Source organism: Nesoenas mayeri (assembly GCF_963082525.1).
Source record: "Nesoenas mayeri genome assembly, chromosome: 3".
In the NCBI taxonomy this organism is placed as follows: domain Eukaryota; kingdom Metazoa; phylum Chordata; class Aves; order Columbiformes; family Columbidae; genus Nesoenas; species Nesoenas mayeri.
The window spans coordinates 48,342,591-48,366,794 of record NC_137544.1 but is presented as its reverse complement, the minus strand read 5'-3'; the positions used below and the strand labels follow the sequence as shown (position 1 = coordinate 48,366,794).

Sequence of the window (24,204 nt, the reverse complement as noted above, 5' to 3'; positions counted from 1 at the left end):
TTTCTGAACTACCTGCATCTGCTTTCAAAGGTGGTCATGATAAATCATAGTTCAATGCTCTTTCAGTGTAGTTCAAACGCTACTTTATTCTGAAATTACTTTCATGTGTAGACAAGCCCTTAGGAAACTCCTTTTGTTTGAAATGAAATCTCCTTAATTTATTAGCCCTTGCATTGTTTGCTTGTACTGAGAAAATTAGTGCTGTTCTTTTAAGGTGTTTTTTGTTTTGTTTTGCTTTTCAGGCTGTGAGATGGCACATTGAACTGCAACCATGGGCAAGTCCAACTCCTTCCCTCAACTATGAGGCCTTGAGGTTCCTGAAGTACATTAGCACTTCTCAGGTAGGTTTTTCATTTCAGTCTCCATTTAGATAACAGTTTGCCTGTCACAAGTTGTTCCCTCTCAGGTAAGGAATTAACTTCACACCAAAATGATGTTGAAACTGCTTTAATTTCTAAAGTTGCTGAACGTAGCAGTGATGATCAACATGAACATAAAGATCAAAACACAGGGTAGAAAGAAGACATTATTTCCTTGCTTTTTATTTCTAGATGGGTTCATGTCCCAACAGAAGTACGATATGGCTGAAATTCCAGATGTGGTTCCACTCCTGCTCTCTCTCTCTTTCTCATTCTCTCGCAGACACAAAAAAATGCCTAGCACTCTGTAGCAGGATGATTGTATATTCAAAATCTCTAACCTCTCAATAATAATGTGATAACCAGGCCTGTTTTAGCTAAAAAGGATGCTTTTGAGGTTCCCAGCAAAATGAGAACAAGGCCCTCCCTTGGGGAATTTGCCCAAATGGTATCAATAGAATCTTGATATTCTCAGGTCAAAAATGATGACCTGGAAAACCAGTGTTTTTATGTGCATTTTCAAAGGTGACATTTCCAGATCCTGATTGCATTGATAGAAACTTCCAGGGTTCAGCATATATGGAACCTGGGCCATTATGTCTTACCAGAGGCACCACTTCTGCATGACAGCATTTATGCATGCATTTCCTGTAATAATAAATGAAAAAGGTGCTGGATGCCCACAGTTCTAACAAGGCAGCTGCTTTCAATACCCAGGTCTGTCAGCAACTGACCCTTGAATACAGATTTAACTGCACCACTGCTTACATTGGAGAACAGCAAAAAGCCTCAGGTGCTAATGTCACTGAAATGTCATTCACATATGAAATTCTTTGTTAATGCAATGCTTTCAAGGCTGAGACATGAGATTCATTTGAAACGCATCTAAAAATATGCTGCTGTGCTGACAGTGTGGTAACTGGGAGGGTAGCAAAGTTTATCCTCCAGCTTGTGGGTGCCCCTGGCTAAATGCTCAAGAAAATGACATTTCTGCCTCTACTTATGCCAGCACTGAGAGGACAAGAGGCAAGATGTGTGTGTGGAGACAGCAGGAGATGTGTGTAGAGCTGCTTGTTTTGTTGCAAAGAAGTTTAGACTGCAGCAGGCATATTAGGCTGAAAACATCCTTCATCTCAGTGACTTAATAAACAGTGTCAGATGCTGCTAAACTCCACTAGTTGGGTCAAAGCCTACAAGGACATCAATTAGCAGAGAGTTTATTGCTTCTGACACACTAATCGAGAAGTTTCATTCCCAGAGTAACTGACCCTGGTGGGGGGGACAAGCATAAGTGAAAACAAAAAAATGAGAGAAATTCTTGTTGCTGGCTTGGCAGATGTTAGAAGATTGATAACTGATGGGGTAACACTGTGACAGGTATGAGCGCTTCTGGGAATGGGATCCTGTTTATCTAGATGAGCATGGAATCTCATTTTCCTTGTTTGCTGAGCAAGGGTCTACTAATTACTGTGCCCAAGTTCAGCTCCCTGCCATTAGTGTAGAATAGCTCGAACTGCTGAGGCGGGGAGACGCCATGTCAGCAGCATCGAGATGTGGCCAGAAAAAGCTTTTCCAATGCTGGTATCTAATGAACAGAAGAACCAACCTATGTGTGCCATTGTCTGCATGACAGTAGCGAGTAGAAGCCCAGAACAGGACATGAGCTTAGTGCATCAGGGTCTGTAAATCAATCAACTGACTGGTAATGGTGCTAAAGACAGAGTTCAGGGTTTTTTATTTTTGATAGCAAGAGCTATTAAGTAGCAAGAGCTATTAAAATTGCTCCGAATTCTGAGTGTTGTAATTGCTCATAATACCACGAGTCAATTAAGTGCCAGCACTGCCGAATCTTACTTTTCTGTAGAGAGCACATTATTCTTCTGTGTCTTAAAATTAGTGCTTGCTATTGCAATGCCATTTATTCCTTGATTATTATGTGACTGAAAGGAAACGGGTAGTGGGGTGCAGTGCAAATCATTGCTTTAAACTTAGTGAATCCTGAGAGCAGCATGAAGAGATGCTATATTAGCTTTTATGAATTTTTCCATGGGAATTATGAGCTGAGCAGGAGCAGGGAGGTGGTAATGCAGTGTGCAGCTCTTTGGATATAATGCTCCAGATAATGATCTTTCAGAGCTTAGCTTCTTAAAAAGTGAGAATTTTATTTACTCATAATAAGGCACATAGTGGAGAGTGCCTACCACAGCAAAGGCTGGATTCCAGTTTTCACTCTAACCTCTGTGTAAAATTGTTCCATTTGTGTAGGTCTAGGTCGGGCCAGACCTGTGCTTTTTAGTTTGACTAAAACCAAGAGCTGAGCCTGGATGGTTCGCTATAGAGGAAGGAAGGAGCGAGATGAGAACAGTCAGTTCAGGACTGATGTTTAGCTTGGTTTTGTCTCCACTACTGTTTTTCCCACCTCTGATTCCTCTGTTTGGTTAAGCTCTTACTTAGATCCCTTTGTTGTTGGAGAACAGATATATTGGGGTAATGATTAAATCCCTTCTGGAACTGAGATCCAGGATGCTCTAGGCAAGGTATACAGTGACACTGCAGTTTGTGATTGCAATCTCGAATCATGGCATTACTTTAACATGATTCAGGATGCAGAATCCATTCCGAGGTTTGAAAAGAAAAAAAAATAAACATTTTAATGCTGAAATAACTCGTTCTCAGGAAAATTGATTTTGGGATATACTACTAATGCTTAATTATTTGCTTTTCAAACTGTGTTGCTCTCTAGGGGATTATGCAAGCCTTACATTTCACCAAGCAGAACAGATGAACAAGGAAAAAAAAAATCATCAAATCTCCATAGTTGTGGATCAGATTGACAATCAGATTTAAATGCAACCAATTAACATCTTTCTTCTTTCCACTGTTTCCCCAGAAGGCAAATTAAAAACAAATTAAAAGTCATGTCTTAAAATGAAACATGCTTTGATTTCAACAGATTTCTTGCGAACAAATGAACCTGAACAGCCCGGGAGGGTACTCCAAAACCACAAAGAAGCCCTGGTCGGTCTGTCTTGATGAGAGGTTTAGCCTCATTCATCGAATCCGAAGCAAGCAGTGCCGTCTCTATTCGCTTGGGTAAGTGCTCTCTTTAAAAGACAGAAAATTCTTTCATGACACCTAGCTTCAAAAGCCCTACAAATGCAACACAGTCTGCAACAAGGTTGTCTTTTAAATTACAGACTTCATTCAGGTGTGTTTGTTACGTGTTGGTGTGCTTCTGTATACTCTATTTTTAGGGAAAAAACTTTCTCCCTGAGGGTCTTTGTTTCCCTTTGCTTTTCTAATATCAGTATGAAAACAAATTGCTTAATGGTGAGTATTGAGTGGTAGTTCACATAGAGGAAGGTGGAAATTAATGAGATAAACTGAGAAGCCAAGAGCATCTTCCCTGGGCAGAAATGACTTGCATAATTGTGAAGTACTTCAGTAGCATTACTAATAAAGCTTCATTAACAACCCCTGGGACAAAACAGTACATTTGCCTATGAGAATGTGTTTGCTGAGCACTTCGAGGTGACATGTGCCAAAGTGATAATAATAAAGGCAGGTGCAGCTTTATGTTAAAACGTTTGTGGTGTTTATGATGTTTGCAGCACTTGAGATTGAAATTTTTACTCTTCACAGAACAAGTACTTTCATGGGTAGTAAGAACACAAGTGCAGCCTGTTTCCCTGCTAATAAATCACTCTGCTTCCCAGAGGGAAGAGGGAGGTCAGTCCTGGGAGTTCATCAGGCCACTGGCCTCTTGCATTAGCCATCAGTGCCCAGGTGCATTAGCAGAATGATCACCGGAATCTAGAGCTTGTTTCACACAGATCACCACATGGTTGCAGCCTAATAAAACTGTCTTTGCTGTCTCAGGAGCCATCTTTGGCTGAGAGGTGTATAGAAAGGTTCCATCTCCCTTGAACCAGCACAGTTTATTTCTGCAGTTTTGCTGCTGTGGGTATACAGAGGATGGATAGCGAGGAACTGTGTCTGGGTGGCGTTTCTCGGTGATTAGTACATAGTAGCTAACACCAGCAATTAACATGAAGTGGATGCAGAGTGCACTGCAGGCAAAGGGAGTGTTTTCTGTTAATTTCTGTGGTCTTACATTTGGAGAGAGATGCTCTCAGGTTTTGCTCAGCTGCATTGCTCTGTGGCAGAACAACAATATCATGCCCCTTAGAGACAAATTATATATATGCAGAACAAACTCCTCTCGGCTACTGTTGCTTCCTATTTTCTGAATGTCATTTGCAATCTACTTCAAATTATACTTACCTGGTTTTAATGCAAATATTATAAGTTTACATGATTTTTTTTTTTTTCCTCAGTTTTTCACATTCCTGTGCAAGTTAGGAGAGATGCTGTGTTATCCCATGCTCAGGTCCAGACTTTACCTGCTTGACTGTAGTACTGGCTTATTGTCTGGGGCTCCTTCTAATAGTCAGCAGGCAGAGCCAGGCACATTCAGGTGGAGTTTCAGCTAAGCTAAATAACATTCTGGTGGTAGGTATAGCTTTCCTTTGATTGTAGAGGAAGTCTGGGATAATTTGGTGGCTGACTTTAGATGTCTTGGCAAAGTACTCAAAGTTCAGTGGAATAAATCTAGACCTTGCCCTTCAAGTTACGTGATCATTAATATTAGACTTGAGCTCCTGTATTAATGTCCCTCTTCTCTTTTGCTATGGAGCAAGTGTGGGTTGAGAATGGCATTTCTGTTGAATTGGCTGGTAGACACAATGCAGAATTGATTTAATCTGTTCTAGGAAATGCAGATTTGGCACGAAGCCGACCAGCACAAAGGTAACTTGCTAATAGTTTTGAACAAATTTGAACTAGCACATGTATACCAGTGCTTTATATGTGGTGCTGTTTTGGATATGGTACAGGGAGCCTGAATGCCAGGTTTTCTGTACTGACGGAATAGTAGGGCTTAGTAGAGATAGAAATTGATGTTGGCTCTCCCATCAATCATCAGATATGTGTGTGTGATAAATACCCCACCATCACATGGAACAGCTAAAAAATAAAAGGAAAATATTTGAGGTTAAGGAGGAGCAGTCTTCAATCCCCTGGTTTACTTCTGCAGCCTTTGGAGCTCGTCACTGCATAATTCTTCTCTCAGAGTTGCTTCCTTTAGCTTATGACAGGCAGAAAAGTAATTTTATTCTGAGTAAGACAAAAATCCCCTTTAAACATTTTTGTTATCTCAAACAGTTCATAAAGAGTAAAGGGGAAGCAGCTGCTTCCAATGAAGAACATTCTCTGTGGAGAGGATAGATGGAGGACAAATGTGAAAGTTCAGTGTGAGTGTTACTGGGAATCCTGAATTAAATCCATATATCATTAAAAATGGAACAAAACATGCTGCTTAGGCTTTGCCTTTTTGAATGCTATAGAGGAGGTTACTTGTGAGTGGGAGCAAGTGAAATATCCGAAGGTCTTTTTAGATTAGTATTAGTTGCCTCCACTACTGGGAGGCAGCAGTGTTTTTGCTTGGGGGACAGGATTTCCCAGTATGACACATAATTGCAATATGCATTAGTGAGTTCTAGTTATTAGTGCTAAATCTGCTTAGATTAAGCTAAGTCTGTTACAAACACCACAGGCAGACACTCAAGCTGGGATAATATGAGTGAATAGGATTTCAGAAACATGCTGGTTGAGGTTTAAAGAGTCTGACTGCAGTACTGTATAAAGGCCCTTTCAGGTGGATCTTAAAGTGTTGGGGCTTTAGGATCCAGATGGGATGCTGCTTGTTTCCTGAGGTGGAGAGTTCAGTTATCTTCCTTTGGGGAAAAAAAGGGAGGAGAGGGAGCAGAGAAAGGCAAAGCTGGACCTTAACATGTGTGTTTTCACAGCTCTGTCCTATGGTCCCTGTGGGAGCTGGAGTCTCTGCAGTGATCAGGCTGGATCCAGATCCAGGTGCCCACCAGCACTGTGCTGGAGGTGACAAAGCAGTTTTTGTGCCACCGGTGCGTTTGCTGCACTCCAAGATGAGGTGGGAGCTGGTGCGATGCTCCATGCGGTGCCAAAGCTGCCGCTCAGCATTCGTTCTGAGCGCGAGGCTCTGTGTGCCGTGACCCTCGGCGAACCCAGGGAGCTGGGGACAGCCAAGGGACAGTGTGTCCTGCTGCGCTCTGTGCTGCGTCAGTGTCCCTGTGGAGCTGGCAAGCTGCCCCTTTCCCTTTGCAGGCAGGGGGCTGTTGCTGCTGCTTTGAGAGCCCACCTCTGCCTGCAATGCTGACCCTGGAACCGAGCTCTCTTCTACTTTACAGTAAAAATAGGTCAGTGTCTTTAGTAATTTTTTATTTTGCTGTTGCTGGAGACAGCAGCTGCTCTATCCTGACAGTGGGGAAAGGCCTCTCTAGTCTTCTGTGACCTCCACACCTTTCTTTTAGAATCATGGTTCCTTTTTAAGTAACACAAAATCTTTCTTAGGAGACCTCCTTTGTTTACCTTTTTCATGCTGTGTTATCCCTTAGCATGATGATATGTGAGCCAGGAATTTTTCGAACCAGTACTTTTGGACATGACCTTATTTTCTGTCCTAAATATTTGTCATTGGTTAGATCTCTTTTTCAGATATAAATATGAGCTTGTAGCCAGAGTGCTAGAAGATGTATCAGCACCTTCTTCACCCTCATCTGTTTGCTGTTTCTGTTTTGCACAGCTGTGAACCTCCCTTTGCAGTCCACACGAGCAGTGTTCTGTTTGGAGGCAGCCTGAGGTCTGTCTGCAACAAAAGCATCTGGCCCTCTCGCTTGCACCAGCTGGCACTGTCAGAAGTGTGTCACGGACATGTATGTCCATCAGTTGCTGGTAGGCTCATCACTCTAATGCTGTAACTGTCCCAACAATTCACATTTTGTTCAATTTTTCCCAGCTTCTCATTCCTAGGAGATTACATTGCTCTTCATTCATCAGTGTCCCTTCTGTAGAAAGCCACATGCAAACAAATATGTCGATTCACTTGGTTAACTTCTGAACTTTTCTCCTAATGTGTGTTGAATGTATTAAAAGAAAACGCGTAGTTTCCTCCTACACATCTGTACGGGCTGGAATCCTGTGAAATAGAGTCATTCTTCACAGCATGCTGGGCTGTTTTTGCAAAGCCTCTCTCCTGCTTTCCGAGGATGCCTGAAAGGGAAGATGGTTGAGGAGAAGACCTTCTTATAGGGCATCCTTACATGCTGCTTAGCCAGTGTTACAGCAGATGTGATACCGTATTGGTAACTTCCAAAACACATGCTCTTCCAAATGTTGTTTCAAGAGTTGGATTAATTTTAGTTTATCAGTGTGTTATCTATGTGAAACATTTAATACCGATTCAATGACTTATCATAGTGTAGCATGATTTATAGTGTTTTATGTATTGATGCAAATAGTCAGAGTTATTTCAGGTTCACACTGTGGTAAGGTCTGTGGTCCATATGTGTGACTGCAATGGTAAATACCAGTATTTTTTACTTTTGGTGTACCCTGTGTGAACCAATGGCCTGTAGGAGGTGGGAATATGGCACAACCTTGTAAAACACATCATCTCCTTGCAGAGACAGGGACTGAGACAATACTGCTGTATGATGGGGCTATTAGTTTTTCTTTTTCTTTGGGGCCTTTGCAAATTTGTAGCACTCATACTCTTAAGTCTGTGTAAAAACTCTGCTACTGTTGTGAAGGGGTTATTTTTAAAATTGCCTTTTTACTCTGTATTTGCCTGTGCAGAGAGAGGCATTTGGTTCTTGTGTCTTGACCCTGCTGGTGGCCATTACAGCTCACTTGGTAACACCAGATTGTAGGCACGGTGGGAAACACGCCTGATTTTAACAAAACAATATTGTACACAGTATTTGCTGTCCTGCTCGGTTATTGGAAGTTTGCACAGTGGACACTAAGGAATGTATTGTAATCTTGTCAAGAAAAGGCAAATTGAAAATAGAGGAATATATAAAAATATGAAATATAAAGAGAGGAATAATGGCAACACAAAGGTTCTAACTTTCAATTTACTTATAAATGATGTCAACTTCTGAATTAAGAAAAAGCTCTTTGGAAAGGTTATTGGCCTGGCTAAGAGTGGTTAAGTTCTGGTTCTGATAATTATGCAGTATATTGCATTGAGCGTGAACTTTCTGGTGAGGTTAGTTCATCCAATCCACTCCAGTAGTTTCATTCTAAAACTGAAAAATTAATCAAAAGTTTCTTAAGGCCAGTTATGACTGTGAGATTGGGAAAAAAACACGTTCCTTTAATTTTCCTTTAACAACTTATTCCAGTTCTTCAGGAGCGATTATTTTGGACCCTTAGCTTTATTTCTGGTTATCTCATCAGAATGAGGGTTAGGTTGTGCTCAGTCTGTGGATACACCCTGAGAAGGAGCACGACAGCTCCACCACTTTGCTTCAGAAACAAATTGGTTGGATTTTACCTTCTTTTACTATGAATCCTCAGAACGTTCCACTCACTGATAGTTCTTTTTGCAGCATTAGTACTTTCATCTTATTTTGTTTGTTTTGCAGGCTAGGCAGTGATGACAACCAGTTTGAGACCAGCATGGCCAACAGTGGATGTGAAGTGCATCGCTTTGATCCCAGCATCAAGTCTGCGCACATTCAGGAGGGTCGGCACCTCTGGTATCACCGCCTCTCCATCGACTGGAGGGATCCCAATCCAGCCATTGCTGCTCATAAACTTCACAGCAACACAAAGAAGCTGGGCACCATAATGAATGAATTTGGACATCAGAAGGTGAGGACTCCTGTGTCAGGTTTCTTACTGCAGGGTTAGGTGTTGGGAATGCTGCACATCTTCGTCCTTGGTGTCTCAGGAGGTCAGGCACTTTCCGAGGACATCTCCTGACAATGGGCCTCTTTCTTCAGAAATACTGATAATACGTTTCTTGTAGGGGTGCCTTGTCTGTTTTGCTTTTTCTGTGTGTTTATAACAGCCACTTTAATTTTAAATCACTAGCCAGATACTAAATACCTTCATCCTACTCCCTGCGTATTCCCTTCAACTGGTGACATTGGGTGTTTGTGTTTTCAGTCCTGTGGAAGGTTGTTGCCCAAGTATGAATGCTGAACTACCCATGCAGCCAAGTTTAGGAAGAGAAAAAACTATTTGCAGCAATAATTAGAAGAGGCAATGGATGTGCTGTTTACATTTTGAAGGTCACTGGTCCTAATTACAGTTGTCAACAACAAAAACATCCTGTTTTGAAATTGACAGCGATCTGTGGGTTTTTATAACATATCCTAGTTTATTTTTAAGGAACTGTAAAGACATTAGAAGTCTTAAGGGCTCGAATAACTGTTGCCAGAATACATTTGAGGAGGTCGTTTAGGTTGCTTTTAATAGAGTTTTTCCTTCAGAGGATATTCAAGCATGAATTAAAATGCTAATACACTTCATTGCCTGCAGCTAGGTCTGCTTGTCTTTGTTTTTTAAGAAATAGGCAGCCTGAGCTAAGGAGGAGCTTTTCCGTAAGATTTACAGAGCAAGCAGTGCAATGTTTGTTTGGTTTGTTATTATAAAATGCAAAATGTCTTTTTCGGTTTATTCCCTGCTTTTCTTTAGTATTTTCTTTTTGGTTCAGCTCTACTGATTGGACCATTTTGAAGATAAGAGCTGAAAAAAAGCTTTTTCCTACATCTTAGTCATACTGTAACTATACTGGGCTGTGCATTAGTGAAACATCTGGGGAGAGAGATGCCTTTCTTTTGATGTGTGCCTTACATTGATTTTTTTTATTTATTTTTTTTATTTTCGAAGAGTTAGTCACAGAACAAATGATTAATGACCTCATCCAGAAACAGTGTATAAGTGTTGTGATATACCAGGCCTGCTGAGAACAGTCAGTTCCCAGGTTATCATGACAATATGGAGTGATTTTAAGACCTTCTGTGAATGAGGAGGGTATAGCTATAAATTCTTAGTATATAACTTTCTGGGCAAAAGGTATCTTACATGAAAGCCACTGGCTGAAAGGTAACCGAAGAACTTAATTTATGTGTAACAAGTGTGATCGGGTTTTTCTTTAACTGTGTACACATGGCATAGGATTTGGTTAAGTTTGTTGGTGCCTTATGGACAGTGCATGCAGCCTCTTGCTCTATTTGCATTCGGGTAGCTCCCCTGTGCAAAACTATGGCATTAGTCAAGTCAGGACGTTCTCTTGGTGAGGATGAAGCTGTTACACATTCTGCAGTCTTCTGTTACTTCCTATTTGTGAAATACCTGGATGGGCTGATCCTCCCCGCATTGTTCTGTTCAATTTTTCTTTCATTTGGAAGGCATCCTGAGAAGTTGCATGTTGCATAAAGACACAGAAAAGCTCCAGCTAAATACTGTGACATTCAGGTTTTCATTCTTCCGGTGAATGTGAGTGGAATGTTTCTTTGACTGAATAAGTTAATTCAAAACAGTTTCACAGAATATTTTCCAAAGCACTTTTTTCGGTTAGGAAGTTAAAACATGCTCTTTGTCCTGTTCTTTTTAATTTTGAAAATCCTTCTGCCTACCCTCAAAATCCTCCTGTTCCCACTTCAAGGCAAGAATTCCAGGCAGCTGCATTTGAAGCTAATGCCTCATTTTCTCCTTGCTTTTGTTCTTTAATGTTTGGGACTTGATCCAAGCCCCTCCAAGCGATTGAGACTATTTTCGCTGGTGTCAGGGACTTTAGACCAGGCTGATGAAGAAAGGACAGAGAAGGTCTCCTGGAGTTCTTGCTGTTGTAGCCTTGAAAAGAAAACATGCAATTTGGGGGTTTTGTGTGCAAGAGAATCAAAGAACTTGGATGGTCTTGTTTACACTCTGGCTTGGTTGAGAGCACACCTACTATTCTGCAATCAGTACTTGGACCTCATCCACAGAAAGGGAAACTCATTCTGATGTTATGGCAAGAAATAGAAACAGGTTTTTCGTGTGAGAGTGGATTTGAGGAAAGATTAAAAGAACTTGATCTTTCTAATTGACTATGTAGCATAACAGTCCTCAATTCTAAATAGCCTGGAGGTAGAAGACTTATCTAGTACTATATTAGGATGAGACTGACAAAGGAAACATGTAGTCAGAGTATTTTGGGGAACTGTTAGAGTGTGAAATCTTTTAAGCCCTGGAATAATCACCAAAGGATGTTGTGAGAGTCCTATTTCCTGGTACGCATATCTAAACTGAAAACTTACTTGTGTATCTTCTGAGAAGAGCAGTATTTTATTGGCCACAGGAAAGGATAAAGTTGTAAAGAATTAATTGTGTTCATTTTCCTTCCCTCCCCACAATTTTTTTTGCTGAACGTGCAGACTGTAGCACTCTGCTGAACAGTGGAAAAAAAGGGTGAATGCCACTGGATGAACAAGACTCTCTTACTGCAGTGGAGTTCAACTTTGTGAAAGGTTTCACTTTCATGTTCTCTAACTACCTGCTGTGGTGAGGATGCTACAGTGCTGGTGTTCCCCATGGATTAGTGATCACTAGATGGGGAACTTTGTACCGAGTTGCTGGATAATTTGAGTCAGAAGGGATCTTGAGAGGCCTGTAGTTCAATCCTCTGCTCAAAGCAAGGCCAGCTGTGAAGTCAGACCAGGTTGTTCAAGGCTTTATCCTGCTCTGGTCTTGAAAACCACTGAGTTTTGTCCAAAATGGAGGCTGCACAGCTTCTCTAGCCTAGCTGTTGTCTGGCTTGACCTCATTGTGAAGAAGTTTCTCCTTAGATCCAGTCTGAAAGCCTCCAGTTTCAATTTGTGCCTGTTGTCTCTTGTCCTACATCTGTGCACTACTGAAAAGCTTGTCTCTGCTGTCATATTGACCTCTTGGTAGGCTCTACAGGCTGATGTTAGTCGCTGCTACAAAGCCCTCTCCTGCCTGGGTTGAGCAAGGCTCGTGCCCCTAGCTTCTCCTTGCAGGGCAAGTGTTCCAGTCCCCAACCATCTTGGTGGTTCCCAGCTGAACTCATCTCAGTTTATCATTGTCTGTCTGGTATTATGGGGACCAAAAGTGCATTAGTATTCTAGATGCACTCTCACAAGTGCTGAGTACAGGGAGATAATCACATCCATTGGTCTGTGGGCCATGTTCCTGCTTAAGCATCTGGGGATGCTGTTGGCCGTCATTGCACCATGACACCCAGGACCTTTCTCAGAGCTGTTCCCCAGCCAGGCAGGCAGTCCCTGACCCCAGTGGGTCTTTCCCAGGTGCAGGACTTGGCATTTGTCCTTGTTGAATCCTGTCAACCTGTCCCTCTGGATGGCACCTCTGCCCTTGAGAGTGTGTATTGACTGGTCCCACCAATTTGTCATCCACGAACATGACAAGAGCGTCATCTAACACCTCCTCTAGGTAGCTGGTACAGATGTTAAACAGGTTGATTCCTAGTATAGGCCCTGTGGCACCCTGCTTGTAACAGACCTCCAAGTAGAGCACAACCCATTAACTACTGTTTGCTGAGCCCAACCATCCAACTGGTTTCTTAATTATGTGGTTGTCTGTTCATCCACTCTGTAATGTCCTGACTTGGATACAAGACTACTGTGGGAGTCAGTGGCTCTTCTAGACTAGTCACAGCTGGTTCCATGGTATTGCAAGGGGATCATTGGTCTGAATTGCGGTTACAAGGAGACCAACTATCTAAATAAACCATTCACCTAGTCCCAGCATAGATCTGCACTGTGTGTGGTATCGGTGTCCTGCTCAGAAAGTTGCTATCATCCATGTAGCCCAGATTTTAGTAAACAATAAAAGTATAAGGGGAAGACCACATTGAAATGCAAGCAAGCTCCTTCTACTCCAACATCATCTCCTCTACCAAAAGCCTTAAGCCTTAACCAGAAATTCAAACCAAGCTACTACATGTGTTCTGTATTCCGGAGATTATGCTGTAAAGCAAAATTTAAAAGCTTTGACAGAAAGGCCCTGAACAGCAGCAGCAAGCAAGAGTTCATTCTGTCCTGAATGGGCATGCGTGTCCTGTAAGTCATGCATGTTCACACATGCAAACTCTTACTGAGTAGTAGTTTTCCTCTTTCTGCAGCTCTATAGGACAAATCTCCTGTGATGCCTTCAGTAAGCACTATGAATTTGCATTCCTTGACAGTATAGCTCAGGAGTGGATGAGACACTTCCTTGGAAAACAAATGAAGCTGGAAAGGGGAATCTGAGAACACAAAGTAAAACCTTTGTTTCATCAGGAAGTGCTCATAGGCATAACTCCTATGAATTGCATCCTTCCGCAGAATTGGATTCAACTCCTGCTATTCAAGTCATCTTGAAAAATTATATAAGAAACCAAATTGTGTCATTGTTTATGGTGAAAATAAATGCAAAGTGATCTTTAAGTCATGATTTTGATTTGAAGGCTTTAATTTACACTGGCTCTTCAGGAAGATTTTTTTTTCTGTGACAACCTGACTAACAGGTGTCTGCTTCTTTTTATTGAATAGACTTAGATTTAGGGTTTCAAAAAGAAAAACCTCCCCCCTTTCACGTGTTATTTAATACCCAACACAACTTCAAAACACTGCACCCTGAAGCCATTTTGATTAATAACCTCATCTCCTCTTAGGCAAGTAATTTATCACTTGCTTCTCTCCTAAAGCAGATACTGTAGAGTCTATTTTGTGCTGCACTTTTAGTTTTGTGAAGACTGATGTGAAAGAGCAAAGATTAAGAAAAATGATTTACCATTTCAGTTTAAAAATCAGATGAGTTGGCAGTACACAAATAAATGTAAAATAAAAACCCAGGGAAAACTGTATAGCAACTTAGTTGTGCATGGAGATTCGATTAACAAAACAACAAAATTAATCCTCCAGGTTGAAAAAAGCCCACCTTTGAGTTTTGGAGCAACCAAATCCATGCAATTACTCTTTATTACACGCATCTCGGGACTGCAGGGGACAGAACAGTCTTTTGAATTCTTGAACCTGTGTCTAACCTAGACGAATCATTTAACTTCAATTATCCCTTGCAAGGGTGGACTTTGGTATTTCATGGGGAGCCCGTGGGTTGCTTAGTGTGAGTTTTGTTCAGTGAGGGGCTGCCACGCGCAGATTCAACATGTAGATGCCACCAGTATTTATAAATTCTGCTCAGCTGCCATCCCAGCTCACAGAAGGTCCTCAGTACCTGCTCATGGGCACCTGCAGCCCTGTCTCTGTCCTGATGTGGAAGCCTGAGCTCATCATGAGGAGCCAGGAGCTCAGAAGCCTGGGAGCTCTTGCAGGGAGGTGAGTCCTTGTCTCCATTGCTGTTGCAGCTGGGGAGGAGCCCCCTTGACCTTGCTGGAGGGGGAGGCACAAGTCCAGATGTGCACTTTGCTCTGTTTGGCTTAGCATCAGCAAGACCAAATGAGACCTGATCTCTTGAATCACTACATCATACAAATCCTTAAGTAAATGTTTGGAGTTCTGTCTTGAAAGGGCTTAATTTTTTCTTTGCTTTATGATGATTATTTGGATCTTTTCCAGAATCTCAATTCTAGAGGAAAAAAACTCACCCTTCATCTGATTTTTAGCTTATTTTCACATCTAAGTTTTTTTGTGCAATCACTGGTCTTTAGGCTTAAGTGGCTCTTTTTCTGCAGCTGTTATTTACCATCCAGATATATTTGTGAAGAACAGACTTTGTTTTGGTAGGGTTATGGTACTAGACTCTCTAAGTCTCCTCCAATGGGAAATGCAGGATCTCTCATATAACATCTTAGTGTTTTGCTGCCCCTCCTGCAGCTGGAATATCTGCAATCAGCACTGTTCAGAAGTCTTGATGGGACCTCAGGCTGTGGCTGCTGTATTTGCCTTCCTCCCTTGCAAGTGTCTGCACTGCTGCTGCTTATCATCTTGTTTGCCTTTATGTGGATACATCAGACTGTCTCTTCGTTATATTAGTTTTTGCATGGCACAGGAGAAGGGGTTTTATCCCAGAGCACTAATTGCTGATTTTTTTTTTTCTTTAAGAGAAAGTGGCTTGTCCTGGCCTATTTATAGTAGGAGTAACTCTGCATATTAAGTCCTGTATTAGCACTGGACCGTTTCACACCTGGCAGATGTAACACCATAGCTGTGAGAGCTTGTAGTCTAAATAAATGACCTGCCAGGGGATGGAGAAATGTGAAACTCACCTCTATTAACTTATATTTCCATGTTTGAAATAGCTGTAGAGGTCCTCTCATAAACTCAGGGGAAACCGTTAAGGTGCAGTTTGTCTCATCTAAGGGCAGACATTTAAAACAGGCTGGATGATGTGAGCTGCACTTCTCAGATTGCAGTTTAGAAGTTTGTTCCTCTTTTCTCTGTGCTCTCTTAAATGAGCCTGGATTGCTGGTCCGGTTTTAGATGGCTAAGGCTGGGTGAGGTGCACCCCACTTAAGTGACTTGCCCCAGTATCACACAGGGACAGGTCCAGCTGAGACTAGTGGCCACTCCTTCTCTTTTACTTAAATAACAACATGTTGAGACATTCTCAAACACCAGTGCTGCTGCAGCATTAGAAAATGCCATTAGTGGAGAACACAGAGAGAAATACATTCCCCAGACCTGCAAGAAGTATCTCAGTGGTGCCATAGGAAGTTGAGACACCCAGAGAACTGATGTGTAATTCCTATTTTTCTGACTTATTTTTCCTGGCAGAGAATTGTTTCAGCAGTTCTTAAACTGGATATTTGAAATAATTTTTAATCAATTAGGAGAGCAATTTGCAGATTCATATTTACTGTGGGTGTTTTTTTTCCAAAAATCTAAGTTTATCACCATGTGAGCAGTGTAGGTCTGTTGTACTGACGTACTGTATGTGTGTATTTGGGCTTTTGTTCTGTTTTGTTTTTAAGACTTGAGAGGAAAATGCTAGTGGATATGACCTGAGCCACGCTGATAATGTGCACACATCTAAGTGATCCACAAAAGCTAGAAGGAATAAGTGTAATGTGTGCTGCAGCTCTGGTTCAGGCGAGAGTGGTGTTGGTGGCTGGTGATGTGCAGCTGTGCAGCACGGACAGATTTGGTGGGAATAGGAAAAGGGACCTGAGCAGTGGGGAAGGAGTGCACTCTTAAAAATTCCTTGTGTGCATTCTTCCGTTTGTTTTTTTTTTTTTTTCCTCCAGCTTCAGCCTCCTGTTTCTGTGTGGGAGGAGAAAGATGTGAATGCGTGCAGGAGGAGCGAAACCTGCGGTGCACATGTATGGTAACCTCAGGGCATGCACAGAGGGAAAAACTGTAGGATGTAGGGAGCTGTGCTGGTGACTCCAAACTCAGCTCTATGCTCAGGATCTGTCTGTCTGAGATGCTGTCTGTGCTCAGCATTTGTCTGACAAGTCCTGGCATCAGGACTTTGAAGTTCTGCAAATGTGTCTCACATGCCTGATGTTGGTTGGGCTGAAAGAAGAAAGCACCAGAGATAATAACGATAGGCAGGCTACCCATAAAACGTAATTTTTTTTTTATTATTTTTTTTTTTTTAAGTCATCCCATTAAAGCAAAACCTCAGACTGCTGGAGAGCATGTTATTCTACAATAAGCATCTGCCTCTGGGTCTGTAATTTGATTTATGAATTCTTGCAAGACATATTGCCTGTAACACAGGCATTCAGTCCCTTTGAGGTTATGTTTGTACATCCTGGGACAAATTCTTTTTCTGTCTAATGTGACCAATTTCCTTGGAGTTAAAGCAAGCTGCTGTTTGACCACTAACCATTGCTGTATGTGAACCTTTTGTTTAGGAGTGCATCAGTGAGCTAGCGAATTTTACTTCAGTTGCTGAAAAGGGGTGATTGAACTGGTGCACATGTTTCCAGCCACAGTTGGAAATGATGTCTTCTGTAACCTTGTAATGATTGCCCCTGAGTAATCTACAAGCCCCTGTCACAGTATTTCTTTCTTGGATGTATGTATTTTTTAATTTTAGTGATAATTAAATCAAGGTGGTAATTGCTCTGCATCTGCTTAGTCAGCTGAGGCTGCTGCTGCGTGAAGTACTTTAACTGTAAATAGATTGAAGAGTTTGGCTGCAAGGAGAAGTGTGCTTGACAGCCTCATATTTCTGGAAGCAAAGGTCTTTGGACAGTGACTTACTGCTCACCAACTCACCCACTGCCTGGATTGTGTGCACGGAATGCTTCATACACATTCCTTTGCAGGGTTTTCTCTTGGTCCCTTACATCCCCTTTTGCCTCATTTAAATTCTTTCCACCAGGAGCAGTTTTCAAGATATTGTTAAGAATGGGCTATTTCTACAGAGGGACCTGAAGGTGCTGCTTAGTATGCAATTGTCAGGTGTGGAGCAAAGATCTTTTTAAAGATAACATGGGCTGAACGTGTTGCGATCCGTAGCCTTGTCTTCCCCTAGGAAAAGGGCCAGTGTAGTGCCTGAATAGTAATGGAAGTATTTAGCTGTTGAAACAGAACTCATGCTGGTCTGCTTTTTAAAAAACAAAACCAACTAACCAGCAAACACCTCCCCCACACTTTCAAAGAATATTGTCTGAAAAAGAATAAAAAGGAAGCAGGATTTTTTAGGAGTTTATTTTCCTTTTCCTTGGCTGTACTTGATGTTGTTAAGGCAGACCCTTCAGAAACATCAGGTGTTAAAAATCTGCTTCCCCCCAGCTTTACTAGAGGGCTGCACAACCTGTGTTCCATTCCCAGCACAATGTGGTGCACTAATACACCATTCCACCTTCTTTTTGATGGCAGCGGCAGCATAACCACTGTTTCAGTGTCAGACAGTTGCATTTGGAAGAGCGTGGTGCTCGCTGCAGGCTCCGTGGAGGCATCAGTGAAATGCTGCTGCTGCAAGAAGCTACTGGTTCCCTCCTCCCACCAAAACCAGAGTTGGGCAGGAGCCTGGGGAACCTTCCCTGCTTCACAAAGTGGTACCAGATGCAGGGCTCCTGCTGAGCTCAGACCTGTATTTGTGCTCCCCAGCTCCTGCTTAAGCTGTTAAAGCACCAGCTTAAGCACAGTAGTGTGAATCTGCATGGTTTTGATTCAGCCAAGGTGCTGAATATCTGCTCAGTGTGGCGGTCCATGAGATGACACTTAGTTTTATGAGAATGGATAGCAACCTCCTTCCCATAAGCACCCCGATCTTTCTCCATGACCCATCTTTTTCATAATTTCCAGGGAGTGATTGACATTAACAAGTTCTTTAGATAAATACCCTATCCAGAGCACCTTCCCCCATGTTTGTCTCTGGTAGCTTATACCTCCTCCTGTCATTGTTTGCAAATTCTTGTCACTGGATTTGGCCATCTCTTGTTTGAATATTTTTACCTTAGTGTCTGGAAACTTTCTGGTCTCCTTTTTGATCTGACAGCAGTTTAAGGTATCCCCCCCATTCTCAAAAACTTGAAATCCAGAGGTCAAAGCCACAGCAGCTCTCCTTTCCTCTCCTCACTGCCTATCTCTCATGAAATCTGATAGACGTGCAAGCGGTCCAGGGTGTTCCTTATTCATGTTTTCAGGAAAGTGCAGCTTTCTTCCTGCCATGGTTGCAAGCAGGGTAGGCAGACGCAGACTGAAGCAGAAGAAGGCAGGTGGACACCTTGGACCAGAAAAGGAGTGAAACACATAGGTCCCCATGAAGGGATGCAGTCTTGAAGGATTTTATTGTACTGGCTAGTGCAGATGGAAACCAGATCTGCCACCAAATTTATTAGAGCTACTCATTTATATGGGGGCTGCATGTTTTCATCCTGCAAGAGGTATTCTTTAAGGTGTGGTGAACATTTTTGAAGGTGGGACTGAGTCCTCTCTTAAATCACTTACATTTTGAAGGCCCATGTGTGCACCGTATTAATAAACAATAGCAGATCTTGCTGCCAAAATACTATTTACTATGCACAACTACTTTACAGTAGCCTAAACCCTCTGTCTCTTGCATGTGTGGCTTGAGTATCAATTGCTGCTTAACTATTTGCCTTCTAATGCAAACTCCTGCACTGACTGCCCCATGTCCCCTTGTAATGCATTTGTTGTGATGCTGCTGGCTTTCACCAGGACCAGGATAACATGACCTGATGTAAGGGCAGAGCCAGGTTCCTCTGCCTTTGCTTGGTGCTGCGGCAGCACCAACAGAAGGCAAATGTTTGTTCCCCTTTAATGAAGAGACTTGAGGGTCCAGCATACAGCATTTCTTCTTTTGCACAAACATCCGTTCTCACAGGCGTCCAGCAGCGTCTGACAGAGAAGATCAAAAGAGCAGAAATGAAAAGATTTTCCCCCTTTGCAGGGGGAGCAGGCAGCGGGACATCTCCTGTGAGATTAGATGGCTGAATGGTTTGCAAAGAAACTCGTGTGCTTGGCCGGTGCTGTGCGTGGAGTGGCTGCACTTCAAGCCTGGGCTTTTGGCTGCTGGTGGAATAAGTGCAGTATTCAGACACGTGGTGTGAACTGCGGGGTTGTCATATGCAGGGACAGGAGTTGGACTTGATGAGCCTTGTGGGTCCCTTCCAACTCAGGTCATTCTATATCTGTTTGCAGCACAGGCTAAGATCAGGGTTTCTGCAGCTTCCTTGTGGGATTTTTCCCACTTGGGCAGTCTAGCCACTGGATTGAGGGAAGAGGTATGGTCCTAATTTTCATCTTTTTCTGTACAATAGAAGATCTGTGTAAACTGAAAAAGGTAACACGGTGCAAATGGGAGCTGGGCACAATGTTTCTGAGGAGGGATGTTTGCTTGTGAGCTGCTGCCACTGAGCAGGCGATGAGGTCACTGTTTGGGGGCTTTTGTCCTCATGGTGGCTCTTCACCCTGTTGCTTCTGAGAAGGCATCAGTTTGAGTCCTCAGTTTAGTGGTGAGGTTCCTGTTGCCTGCTCTGGAGGTCGGATTTGGTTTAAAGAGATGAGTAACCAAGATCTTTGATGCTCAGGATTTTGTGAGGGGGAAGTTGTCTCCCTCAGCATTGTCTGTGTATAGCGCTGACCTGCCACATGCTTAGGGCTTGTGGATCCTATTCTCTAGGTCACTGTACAGGAACACTGGTTTTGCTGGGTAGCAAGCCCAATACCTCTAGCTTTAAGGTCATTGTAGCATGATGCTAGCTGAACCCATTAAACCTGTCTGAAAATTAATTCAAGCTTGGGGACATGTATTATTTTATGACCAGAAGATGATTAACGAGTGAGCTGCTGTCTCCGGCTGGTCCAGTGCCCAGAGTGAGCTAAGACAGGGAAGATGCCGAGAACTAATCCCACAGTGAAGAAAGATGTTCGTGATGAGAAGAAGGCCACAGGTGAAACCCTGCAGCCTCCTGACCAAATGCAGCCAGGGAGAAAGGATTTCAGGCCATGCTGATCTCCTAAGTCAGGTGGCCGTTGTTTGTCCAGAGATTTTGTCCTCTGCTAAAGTAGCATTGGAAAAAAAAAATATCCTGCCAACCAAAAGGCCTCTTCTATGTCTGTTGACTGCAGTAAGTGACATGGCTTAAATTGGGCTGGACTGGAGGAGTGGAGGGGTTTCTCTGTCTGCAGAGAGAAATTGCTTCCAGATGGAGAGAGCGTGTGAGGAAACATCTTGGCATCAAAGACCAAGGGGAGAAGTGGGGAACAAAAGTGCCAGGTGGCCCCCTTGCCTAGACTTTGCAGCTGTGGGAGGGAGTCACTTGGGGGTGCCCTTGTGGGTCCGTGCTGGGAGCCATTCACCATGGGACAACATGCTCATACTGCTGAGATTGATGCCTCCTGCCTGCACCGGGTGAGTTTTCCGGATGGGCATGCTTGTCTGTCTGGGACCATTACTGCTTCTGACAATCTGTTGCTAGACTGACAGTTGGCTGCCAGAGAAAGTTAAATAAGTTTTCTTAATATGAGTTTGAAACATTTTCTCCAGCTTAAGTGGTAAACATAAAATAATTTAATATCCTGCCCCTGCTGTGTAACGCTTTCATGGAAGCACTTCACCGAAACTGGGAGAAAAAAAGACTCTGTCACTCTCAAAGCTGTGGAGGATCAGCAGTGAGAGCAGAGGACTGAAGCTTGTCTGCACTCACTGCTGGTTTTCTGTTTCGTTGATGTGTGTATTGTATGAGTGACTTCAACTGCCCTTTATTGTATGAAAAGACCAAAGACCATGTAAGCGCTGGACTGCACAAACCAGCTTTGTGGCTTTGATGCCTTAAGCAGATACTTGAAGAAGTGCCCGACCTGTCACTTTGGGAGCGAGTAATCTCAAATGACGTGTTTGTCCCAGAGTCATTTTGAAGTTGGCTATACGGACCATCACAGAGTGGGGTGTACATGTGAGTAGGAAGGCGGGTGATTTGAATAAGTGTTGCTGTTTGGAGCTGTACATCACTGACCAGTAGTGATTGACTTTTCTCCTGATTTCAGTATCTTGTGTTGCTCAGACTGTGCCCAGAGCGGTCCCCATCTCCCTGCTGGATGGCTCAGAGAGTGCCGGGATGGTTTCTGCTCCCTCCCAACTGCAGGGAGCACAAGGGAAGAGGCAGTTGCAAGCTGCTGGGAGCACAATTTGCTATTAGGCTACGTGGCATCCTGTCTGCCATCAATTACAGACTCGGCTCGGAATAAAAGGGAATAAAAGGAACTTAACGTCCAAGTAGTTGCCTGCTGGTGAGGAGGGGCTGGAGGCATTTTGAAAGGAAAGAAACTAAGGGAAGTATCATGCTGAAAGACTGAAGATGGGAAAAGAGAAAAGCTACATTAAAAACAAACAAAAACCCCAAAAAACTAGAATCAAGAGCCTGTTTGTTACCTGCAAAGTTGTGTGTTATCAAAATATATATTAAACAGCTTTTTCTAGAGTTTTGTCTGCTGAAAATGTAGAAATGTGCTTAGGTAGAGACAGGAAAAATTGATGCACAAGCAAGTAGAGTTTGTCTTGCTGTGCAACTGCTGTCAAAATGATAAGTCAGTATCATGGAGCTGAAGCAGAAGGTTATTTCTCACAGCCTCCACCCCCGAGTGCAGCACTGGGGTTCAGGAGGACGGGGTGGTCCTGAGCTCCGCTCCTCTGCCCAAAAGCCATAACCAGCTCTCCTGCTCCCAGCTTACACCACTGAACTGCTCCCACGCAAAGGGAGGGACCCTCCTCGCCTGACCTGTACCCCCTTGCTGGCTTTGCCGTTCCTGGCTGCCGCTTCCACACGCTGAGTTCCTGCTGGAAGTAATACAGCTAAATTGCTTCCTCCAGCTACTCGCTCTCAATTGACTCCTCTCCACGGGGAGCTTTAAATGGTGCCCACGGGGCAGCGCAAAGCCTGAAATCCCCGTTAACCTTGGTAGTTCAAAAACAATGAAGGCAAACACAGCTCTGATCTCTGCTTTAGGAAGTGATGCGGAGTTCTAACAAGGCATTACCCTGAAAAAGAAGAAATGAGCCTTCGTACAGTATGTGTTAACCTTCACTAGCTAAAACACATGCTTTTTCAGCTGTTTTATGTGCTTGGTTGTGCATGAGGAAAGGTGTTTGTGAGGTTTGTGTGTGTGTTGTGTTTTTTCTTTTTTCCAAGTGTAACTGGCACGATACTGCAGTGCTTTTTCAAGGGAGCTAAATTCTGAGAAAACATTACAAAATCCACATTTTTTACTTTTCTGTGGTAAACTAGTTAGTTTGTGGAAGATAAAAGGATTTGTGCAAGATAAGAGGAACCAGCCCTAGTCTGGGAGTGCTCGAAACCAGCAGGCAATTGACTGCCATCCTTTACCTTCAGGCACTGTAGATATTTGCCCTTCAGGATTTACTCTCAGCAGCAGACTCCAGCTGTGCTCCCAAGCAAATTAGAGCTCTGAATTTATAGATTTGTCCACTAATCCTTTCACTGGCACTTTGAATCAAGGCATCTGGAAGGTGGTAGTGCATTTCTTATCAGTAGTGCTCTGCTTATCACAGAGGGTAAACATCCCCTGAGCTGTCTAATCATCACAAAACTCACGTTTAGTGTTAGCTCAGATACTCTGACACAAAACTGTTCTGCGGGGTTTTTTTACCCTATCTGTGGCATAAAATGGAGACTCTGGGCTGAGCTGGCCCCGTTGCCTGGAAAGCCATCACAACAAGTATCTTCCTCCCTCTGAGTCTCTGTGCAGTGCGAGGCACTACGGATAATAAAGAGCCTCTGGATTCTGTATATGGCACATTCCCCGCTAGTGTTGTGTATGTGTTTAAGCAGTTATTGCAGTAAGTCGTTTTATCCTACCGAAACATTGGTTAGCAGCCACTTTTCGGACCAGTTTTGCAAACACAGCGCAGAGCGTGCAGAGTGCCTGCTGACCAGTTACTGTCACGAGAGGAAAACAAACCAACTTGGATGATGACTGGAAACATTACCATGGGAAAAAGATGTCCTGCTGTTGCCATAAAGCAAAATCATGGGAAAACAAAAGAAATCCACTTAGAAACATTCCCTCCCTGACCCTCCCTCCCCCACTGTTTTGAATAATTTATCTCCTTTCAAATTTACAGAAGTCTCACAAAGATAAAAATCTGTGGTTTCTGAAGTCTGATAGCACAACATTATGGCAATTGCCCCGATGAGGAATCAAAACTACCTATGAAATTGCATTACAGGTAGAGCTGCAAGTTGCTATCTGAAAAATAAGTAACCTATTTAAATGTATAAAGGGAAACAAGTGAGCTCAACCATGAAGTAGTTCCCAGCTGAAATGTCATGAGCAGCATCATTTACATTCAGCCTCCCCTTGAGCCCAAAGGAACGTTACGCTAAACTGTTTCACTGACCCACGTATGGACAGACTGACAGGCTCTTTGTTGTGGAGTCAAGTTTGGAAATACCAGAGCTAAGGTTGTCCGTGCAACCTTCCTCTCCCTGTGCAGATGTGCCACAATATGGGCTTTAATTCCATAATCCCTTGGTCATTCTCCACTGGCCCCC

General features: G+C 43.0%; 1 protein-coding gene across 1 annotated transcript in view; it reads left to right on the top strand.

Moving 5' to 3' along the window:
* Positions 1 to 24,204, top strand: part of METTL24 (methyltransferase like 24) — a gene marked incomplete at both ends in the record, with an annotated part of 48,899 nt that overhangs the window by 22,138 nt on the left and 2,557 nt on the right. Inside the window, 3 exons of the mRNA XM_080341409.1 lie at positions 243 to 341; positions 3,313 to 3,452; positions 8,885 to 9,113. Coding sequence (XP_080197535.1) covers positions 243 to 341; positions 3,313 to 3,452; positions 8,885 to 9,113 — 468 coding nt within the window. The remainder of the gene's footprint in view (positions 1 to 242; positions 342 to 3,312; positions 3,453 to 8,884; positions 9,114 to 24,204) is intronic.